At 39.9% G+C, this 9,527-nt stretch overlaps 2 protein-coding genes across 3 annotated transcripts; one reads left to right on the top strand and one right to left on the bottom strand.

Annotated features, from left to right (window-relative positions):
- The first annotated feature begins 541 nt into the window (after positions 1-541).
- LOC108456651 (NF-X1-type zinc finger protein NFXL1) lies at positions 542-4,676 on the top strand. Its single transcript, XM_017755214.2, has 2 exons — positions 542-871; positions 1,078-4,676. Exon 2 carries the CDS (start codon positions 1,193-1,195, stop codon positions 4,430-4,432), a length of 3,240 nt encoding a protein of 1,079 aa, XP_017610703.1. The 5' UTR covers positions 542-871; positions 1,078-1,192; the 3' UTR covers positions 4,433-4,676.
- A 1,324-nt stretch (positions 4,677-6,000) lies between these two features.
- Positions 6,001-9,319, bottom strand: LOC108456653 (rust resistance kinase Lr10-like). 2 transcript variants are annotated; one of them, XM_017755219.2, is made up of 3 exons: positions 8,292-9,319; positions 7,390-7,403; positions 6,001-7,169 (listed from the first exon to the last, which is right to left on the bottom strand). In XM_017755219.2, exons 1-3 carry the CDS (start codon positions 8,944-8,946, stop codon positions 6,126-6,128), a joined length of 1,713 nt encoding a protein of 570 aa, XP_017610708.1. In that variant the 5' UTR covers positions 8,947-9,319; the 3' UTR covers positions 6,001-6,125. The 2 variants fall into 2 exon arrangements, with proteins under 2 accessions (XP_017610708.1, XP_017610707.1); XM_017755218.2 differs by having other exon boundaries at positions 6,001-7,234; positions 7,371-7,403; positions 8,292-9,272.
- Between the last annotated feature and the right edge of the window lie 208 nt (positions 9,320-9,527).

The raw sequence follows: 9,527 nt of genomic DNA, 5'->3' as shown, positions 1-9,527 counted from the left end.
TATTATTTATTTATATTTGAGAGGAAGAATAGAATTTCTTGAGATCGAATTTAAGTTTTCGATGCTTACATCATATTTAATTTTAAAACAATTATGTTATAAGAATTATTGTTTAATTATAATATTATAATAATATTTTTATTATTAAATGTTAATATAATAAAATAATCAACAACAAAGATAATATTTTAAATTTATCTTAAACTTGTGCGTAATTTAGATTAGCAGCCGGAAATACTGTTCTAAAACATATTTTAAATTGAAAAGGAATAGAAATGAAATATTGATTGGGAGAGGTGAAATTCAATTTCATAAAGTCAGTCTAATATTTTTATTAATCAATTATAAATAATTTATTTAATTAATTATTAAAATATAAAATTGGTAACATACATAATAAATGAAAATAATAGAAAGAGCCATATCCAAGTGGGTAGCTCAGGCCTGAGGGCACCGTTTCTAAGAGTGCAAATTGGGCAATTTCTACATTAAACTGCTATGTAGAATTCGGGCCAAGGCCCATGGAGATGCAGGTGAGATAAGGCGGCTGAGTCAAGCCCCTTGAGTGGGCAGCAAGGATGCACGCCATTGCCAGCCGTATGCATATGCTTGAAAGTTGAAACATCATAACATGCCCATATTTTAACTCGGTTGTTTTATGGTGACGAATTAGTCTCGTTTTCCTTTAGCCCCAAGCCAATCCTTCCCTATATATACTCCCCCTCTCCCTCTCCCTCTCCCTCTCCCTCTCCACCCTTTCTACTTGTCGGCTTTCTCATTTTCGAGAAAAGGGAGACCCCCCTCACTTGTTATACCCCCACACAAACAGGAATCATAAGCATTAAGTTTTGGTTTTCATTTTCTTCATCAGGTGCGTTCCCTTTCTCATCTCTTTGCATGATTCCAGATTTGGTTTTTGGGATTTCCTGTAACTGAGATGTTTTTCTCTTTTTGATTGAATATCAATTTCTCAACTATTCGTTTGATTCTTTTGTTTGTTTTGCCTATCTGTTTACCCTTTCGAACCAAGGGATTGCTGGGGTTATTGATGTTCTTTTTATTTTTGTGGTATTACAGTTTTAGGAGGAGGATCAAAGCTATAAAGTTAGTATTTGAATCTTTTGTTTCGTCCACACACACACAAAAAAATTCCATCGGATTTACAAAGTTCGTTGACTTCAACTACAAAATTATGAGCTTTCAAGGCCGAAATAGATCAAGAAACCCTTCACAAAGCACTCGTCAAGAATGGGTTCCTAGAGGATCTTCATCCACAACCACCACCGTTGAAAGCAGCTCAACGGCCGCCTCTAATTCAACCCCTAATGTCAACCAAACCTCAACACGAAATGATAATAGGTACAGACAAACTGGTCGGCCCACCAACCATAGGAGAGATAGGGAAAAGGGAAGGAGTGAGACTCAGGTGGCGGTAAGGAAGGAGGTTGATCCTAATTTGCCACAGCTTGTGCAGGAAATTCAGGACAAGCTTATAAAGAGTACGGTTGAATGTATGATTTGTTATGATATGGTACCGAGGTCTGGTGCTATATGGTCGTGCTCAAGTTGTTATTCTATCTTTCACCTCAATTGTATTAAGAAATGGGCGAGGGCACCCACTTCTGTTGATTTGGTGGCCGAGAAGAATCAGGGTTTTAATTGGCGTTGTCCGGGCTGTCAGTCTGTGCAGTTCACATCCTCTAAGGAGATACGGTATGTTTGCTTTTGTGGAAAGAGGACCGACCCTCCTTCTGATTTGTACTTGACTCCGCATTCATGCGGGGAGCCCTGTGGAAAGCCCCTTGAGAAGGAGCTGGGATTAGGTTCTAGGGTGATGAAGGATGAACTTTGCCCTCATGTTTGTGTCTTGCAATGTCACCCTGGTCCATGTCCTCCTTGTAAGGCGTTTGCTCCACCACGTTTGTGTCCTTGTGGTAAGAAAGTTATTACAACCAGATGTTCTGATAGGAAGTCGGTTCTTACTTGTGGTCAGCGGTGTGGTAAACTTCTTGAGTGTGGGCGCCATCAGTGTGAACGTATTTGCCATGTCGGAGCTTGTGATCCTTGCAAAGTTCTAATTAATGCCCCCTGTTTCTGCAAGAAAAAGGTTGAAGTTGTCATCTGCGGTGACATGGTTGTGAAGGGAAAGGTGAAAGCAGAAGATGGCATTTTTTCTTGTAGTTCAAAGTGTGGAAAGAAGCTTAGATGTGGTAACCATTACTGTGATGAAAATTGCCATCCTGGTCCTTGTGGGGATTGTGAGCTGATGCCAAGCAAGATCAGGTCTTGTTACTGTGGGAAAACAAGCTTGCAGGAGCAAAGGCAAAGTTGTTTGGACCCAATTCCAACTTGTTCAGAGACATGTGCCAAGTTCCTTCCTTGTCAAGTGCACCGATGTGACCAAGTCTGTCATGCTGGGAACTGTCCACCTTGTCTAGTTCTTGTCACCCAAAAATGCCTCTGTGGATCAACTTCGCGGAGGGTGGAATGCTACAAAACAACACTTGAAAATGAGAGATTTACATGTGACAAGCCTTGTGGGCGTAAGAAGAGTTGTGGTAGACATCGATGTAGTGAGCGATGCTGCCCTCTCTCAAACTCTAATAGTCTTCGCTCCGGTGGTTGGGATCCACACTTCTGCCAAATGGCATGTGGGAAGAAGCTGAGGTGTGGACAGCATTCTTGTGAATCTCTTTGTCACAGTGGTCACTGCCCCCCATGCTTGGAAACGATCTTTACTGATTTGACATGTGCTTGTGGAAGAACTTCAATCCCTCCACCATTGCCTTGTGGTACACCACCACCTTCATGTCAACTTCCATGCTCAGTTCCTCAGCCTTGTGGCCATTCGTCTTCTCACAGCTGCCATTTTGGAGACTGTCCACCTTGTTCTGTGCCTGTGGCGAAGGAATGCATTGGAGGACATGTTGTTCTTAGGAACATTCCTTGTGGGTCAAAAGATATCAGATGTAACAAGCTCTGCGGGAAGACCAGGCAATGTGGATTACATGCATGTGGGAGGACATGTCACCCAGCGCCATGTGATGCATCATCTGGAGCTGAGCCTGGTGTCAGGACCTCTTGTGGGCAGACATGTGGTGCCCCTCGGAGAGACTGCAGGCATACATGTTCTGCACCTTGTCATCCCTCTGCACCATGTCCTGATGTTAGGTGTGATTTTCGAGTTACAATCACGTGTTCTTGTGGCCGGCTAAGCGCAACTGTCCCTTGCGATGCTGGGGGCTGTACTGGTGGCTTCAATGCTGATACAGTTTTTGAAGCTTCTATTATCCAAAAATTGCCCGTGCCTCTTCAACTAGTGGAATCAACTGGCAAAAAGATTCCTCTTGGACAAAGGAAGCTTATGTGTGATGATGAATGTGCTAAGTTGGAGCGCAAACGGATTCTTGCAGATGCCTTTGACATCACTCCCCCAAATTTGGACGCACTTCATTTTGGTGAGAATTTGGTTGCGTCAGAGGTGCTTTTTGACCTGTACAGGCGTGATCCGAAGTGGGTTCTAGCTGTAGAAGAGAGATGCAAGCTTTTGGTACTTGGCAAGAACAGAGGAACAACAACGGGTCTGAAGGTTCATGTGTTCTGTCCAATGCTGAAGGATAAGAGAGATGCTATCAGGATAATAGCAGAAAGGTGGAAGCTTACTATTAGTGCTGCTGGTTGGGAGCCCAAACGTTTTATTGTGGTTCATGTTACTGCCAAATCCAAACCACCAGCTCGCATCATTGGGGCTAAAGTGTCGACCAGTACTGGGGCGTTACACCCTCCTGTTTTTGATCCTCCAGTAGACATGGATCCAAGGCTTGTTGTTTCTTTCCTAGATTTGCCCCGAGAATCTGATATAAGTGCATTAGTGTTGAGGTTTGGTGGGGAGTGTGAACTTGTTTGGTTGAATGACAAGAATGCATTGGCTGTATTTAGTGATCCTGCTCGAGCTGCAACAGCTATGAGGAGATTGGATCATGGATCAATTTATACTGGGGCAATTGCCTTTGTTCAAAGTGGTGGAGCATCATCTGCTAATAATGCGTGGGGAGGAACAGGGCCAAGTTCTGCTGTAAAGGCAAATCCATGGAAGAAGGCTGTGGTGCAGGAGCTTGGTTGGAAGGAAGATTCATGGGGTGGTGATGAGTCTCTTGGTGTCACTTCAGATCCGGGCTCTGCATGGAAAGGCAAAGATGCTCCAATTGCTGCTTCAGTTAACCGCTGGAGTGTTCTGGATTCTGAAACAGGTGTAAGCTCATCTTCTGGAGCAGTTCGATCAGAAGATCCTTCAAAGCTGGCTGGGGTTCAATCCTTGTCAAAAATGGATTCAAATGCTGCCAATTCAAGTTCAGCTAGGCTGCTGGGTGGGGGTTTAAATGAAACAGAGCCATTGGAGGTTGTAGATGATTGGGAAAAGGCTTATGAATGAGAGTGAAGAGAGAAATATACCTCTAACCTTGTGGTCAGGGAGATGGGGCTGCCCAATTTCATTTTCAAGTGGTTGGAAAAACTTCAGTTTTGTTTTGCTTGTCCAGTTTACACCTGATATTAGCATATGGGTGTTATGATGATCTTTCTAATTTTTTTTTCTCGCCAAGACTTATGCCCCTTTGGCTGTAATGGTGAATTTTTGTTGCATTTGAGAAGCAGCTAAATATACAACCTTTTTTCAATGGAGCTTTTCCGATCTTATTTATTTTATTTCATAAAGTGGTGGTTTCTACCTAAGGAAAGAGAACTTTTAGGCACATTTATTGTTCTGTCTTCTGGTATTGTGCTTCTGCTAGATGGATGACTGGCGTTAAGTTCATTCCAGATGGAGGGAATCTTTCTATTGAATTTCTGTTATACAAACAGTGATACCTCATTAATAATTCTGGGCGGTTTGTGTTGAATTTGATTGCACATGGAATTCCTATAAACGAGGATAATTTTCTGCAGACATGAGAGGTGCTAAATGCATTTGCAGTAATTTGCAAAGGTGGTTGGGAGAAACTACTGTGGAAACTGAGGGATCGGTAAAGAGATGTAGATGTGGAACCCAGGAGATGAATTCACTGAAGAGGCAATAACTGCGCCCTCCTACCCTGTTGCTTTTCATTTTTTCTGTATAAGTAGAAGGGAATTGACATATCTTATTGTCCCAAAGATGAATTCACTGATGTGGTAACTTTCTATTTGTCTCTATGATTATTTCTATTTTCTAAAGCCAGATGCTTAGGATTGCTGGATTAGCTGCTTTTCTGCAGTATAATGATGAAAACAGTAGTAGAAGTATATGTATTCCTCCAACCATTATCATATGAATGCTTTTTATAACAGACCAATTGTTGACACTTAAAACCTGGTGTTAGAATCTTGGTTGGATGGCTGTGTTGTCCATACGGTAGTCATTTTGATTAATGCTTTGGAGGAGTCAGTTGGAAGCAGAGTTGAATCAGCAACCATGCCTTGTTTCTAATTTAGTTCCATTTCATGGATGCTAATGCTATATTTGAGATTTCTTCTGCATTGAGAAATGATGAGGTTTGATATATCAATCTGAGCTCTAGAAAGTAGAATGAATTCATGTTGGGGAAATCCCAAGCGTAACTCCAAGGGTTCATGTTGTCTGTACTGGCCTTTTATTCATTGAAGTTCAATGGAGAAATGGAAATTTTAAAAGATTGCATATCATTTCTCAACTTTCATGGGTTGCATCCCACGTTACGAGCTATCTATTTGAAGACTTTATCAGTTTAACCAAGCTCAGGCCAAGACTAAATGTGTCCTCTTTAGGTAATTTAATATTAGTTACTCCAAGGGAATGAACAGGTACAAAACTGCTATCTTAAATTAATAGCATGAGTGCAGAGCAAATGAGAGCTACTTGCTAAGGGAAGTTCTCAATTAGTTGCAAAGCATAAGTTGATCAATATGGTCTATCCAATCAGTTGGACATACTTGGGGACAGACATTGTTGTCCTCAGTTTGAGTAGCAGAAGTAATGAGTCGAGCTGAATTCGAATGTATTGTATTTGCTTTGGTAAAATCAAGAACCGAACCAAGTTCAAAATTTTCAGAATACATATATATATACCATTCTTGTTTGCTTCATTAACTTTATATAATTGAACTCATGTTTACTCAGCAATAACTGCTAGCTCTATATTAACAGGTTTTTTATATTTGAAAGCACTCATCTTCATATGATCTGCGGCTCCAAAAGGATTTGGTGGCTTAGTGAGACTGTCTGCTTCACCTTCCAACATTTGAATCACAACTTTCATTGAAGGACGATCTACTGGATACCATTGAATGCACCAAAGTCCAACAATCGTAAGTTTTCTTGCAATCTCGGAATGGCTTTCGTTTTCAATTCTTATTCTTGTCTCTTCTCCATTGTCCAAATGATTATACGCCCATTCTGGGAAGTACACCTGGCTTGTGTTCTCCACTGTGACATTGATGTTTTTTCTCCCTCCAACCATTTCAAGTAGTAGCATTCCGAAACTATAAACATCTGATTTATATGAAACGTTCCCAAAGTTCCTAGATAAGACCTCGGGTGCTATATAGCCCATGGTTCCTCTGGCTGCTGTCATAGAAACTGCACTTTGATCCTTGGAACACAACTTAGCTAGACCAAAATCAGATATCTTAGGATTGAAGTTCTGGTCTAACAAAATATTGTGAGGTTTGATGTCGAAATGTAGGATCCGTTGCTCGCAACCTTGATGTAGGTATTCAATCCCTTTGGCTATACCTAAGGCAATATCTTGAAGCTTATTCCAACCAAGGACATGATTCTCGCCCTTGGCTGAAAATATGAACTTCTCTAATGACTCATTCGGTAAGTATTCATAAACAAGTGCTCGTTTGTATCCATCAGCACAAAATCCGACTAAGCGAGTCACATTGACATGGTGGATTCTGCTCATGGAGCCCACTTCGTTGATGAACTCTTCCCCATTGCCTTTGGAGTCATTGAGGATCTTAACAGCTACCAAAACATCATTAGACAGCCTTCCTTTGAACACGGTTCCGTAACCACCCTGCCCGAGTTTGTCCTTGAATTCATTTGTTGTCCTCTTAATATCAGCAAAAGAGTATCTTGAGGGCTTAAAAGCTTTATAATCTTCTAAAAACTTTTCAATCTTGCCTTGGCTCTCTTTCTTTTTCTTCTCCTGATGGTATACATAGTATAGTCCAATGACAGTCAGTAGAATAAGAAACGAAGTTAGGATTGCACCTGCAGATAAAATATGCTCCAAATTAGTACGTTTCCTCTGATAGCAACTTAAATAGAGGAGAACTGCAATGAAGTTGACAACTCACACAAGCCTTGTGTAAAATCGTATGCAATAACGGAGAGAAACATTGCATACCTGTAATAATTAGCTTTACCTTCGTAGGAAGCCCTGTAAAATAATGGAAATGTATCAGCTTTCTGTGTTCCTAAATATAATTTTAACCATGACCAAGCGTGTAAAGGCATGCAAGTTAGTGTTACTATGGTATCAGGGGATGAGGAAGAAAAAAGGAGTTGTATATAGTGAGATTGGTAGGGAACAATAAAATTATGAGTTTTTAACATTCTAATCATAAATCAAGAGCAGGATTATCTTAACACAAGAGAGAGGACCAAATAATTTAATACTCGGAATGTGTTAGAATTCATATAATATGAGTAATTAAGGTGTCAGTTTATGTAAACATAAAATATAATTATTATACAAAAGTAATATAAATACACAAATAAAGCATAGTGAAGCTGTAAATTAAATGCTGGGTTTTAGAAGTTCCTGTGTTTAATTCCTGGAAAAGCTTTTTAAATTTATTATGACCTATTTAACTTTCTTGGTTTAGTAAGAGAGTGAAGTATAGCCCAAATTCTTGTAAAATCTATTAAGGTTTCTTCAGTAAACAATGAACTCTACTTTTAACTCACCCAGCCTGGAGTCTTAAACGTGTCAAATTATTGGTTTAAGTTCATAAACTAGTATATAGTATAAGGTTAAATATCACTAAATATGAAATTATACGTATAGTAGGTTGCAAACAAACCAAAAAAAAAAATGTAACTTATTGTTCAGAATAAAATGTAATTGTACTCGCAAATTATTCTCATTGAAGGAGTAACTAGTTGGTTTACAAATTTGTAGCTTTTCATTCACTACTGGTTATAGTTATGAACTTGTAAAAGTAAATAATTGAAAACACAAGTAAGTTGGTAAATTAATTATAACATGCGTAAGTGTAAAGCAGCCAAGAAACATACAAGACAGTTGAAGTAGAAGGGCATGTACCTGTTTGGTTGCTGGGTTTGGGGGTGTCATAACACTCTGTTTGAGGTGGTGTACTAACATTCTTCAGTCTACAACTTCTTCCTTGTGCTTCACATTCAATGCACATGGGTTTGGACCATTGTAAGGTAATACCAAATTCAAAATCTCGAGGAATTGCTGAGATGTCAACAAATTTGGTGCAATTGACGAGGTTAAAGTTGTTGCGAGTATCGGGAGGTAAAGCTATAATTGGACAGGCACCGACTCCATAGCTATCTTTGTCTGACTTTTCTGAACAATTGAACAATGTAATGTTTTGTAGTTGTCCGAAGAATTTGAACGGAGATGCTGATAAATTGAGAGAAGGAAGCTGCTGATAGAGGCAAGTCTCACCATCCGGACCAGATACGTCAATTGTCTGTTTTTCGTAATCTATATACTGGACCGTCATCTTCACTGACCGTGGCAGGTGGAGCATGGTCTGTTTATTTTGGGAGCAGGAGAGTTGGAAGCCAGGATCAGGATAGCCACAGCGCTGGTCTTTTAACCAGAAGGGAAATCGGACAGGTGGGCCGTAGCGTTTGCAGCTTGTGACCTTGCATATTTCAGAATCTAGTGCTGCTACACCACCTTCATCCACCATCAACATGAAGGCAACAAGGAGAAGGAACATCATCCCTGTTAACTTGGGGTAGGATCAGTTTAGAAAAGCAAAGAGATGTGGTTTGTGGTTCTAGCATTTATTATTGCATGCAGATATCTAAGAAAATTCCTACCTTTGGATTGGACTGTTTCAAACTGCATACGCGTAAAAAATAATATATGCGTCAAATCCAATTCAGTTCAATTAATCTAACCATTAACCGATACAAAGCACAATAGATGAAAAACCTACAAAGCCAAAAAAAATGGATAAAATTCACACATCCGTTCTTTCACTCAGCTGATCAACTCTGAAATGGAAAGGGTATAAAACAGGTGAAATTAGTAGATATCCAAAAAAGCAAAATGCAAAATGAGGAATGTGGAAGTCAGACTCAACAACTTTAATTTCAGGTATTAATTGCGTGAGCTAGAAGGCCTTGAAGAAGTAAAGAAATTAAACCAAAGACTTGATGCGGTTGGCATGACTGGGCTTTTGTAGTCCTAGTGATTGGAAAATTCGCCCGATATATTGACTTATATGAACTGCAAACGCGTACACGTAAAGCTATAAGCTCCCATTGCAATCAAACAAAGCGACCTACATCTTCACTA

This window comes from Gossypium arboreum, chromosome 9, assembly GCF_025698485.1.
Source record: "Gossypium arboreum isolate Shixiya-1 chromosome 9, ASM2569848v2, whole genome shotgun sequence".
NCBI lineage: Eukaryota > Viridiplantae > Streptophyta > Magnoliopsida > Malvales > Malvaceae > Gossypium > Gossypium arboreum.
Note: the sequence above shows the minus strand (reverse complement) of the source record. Positions and strands in the feature narration are given on the sequence as shown.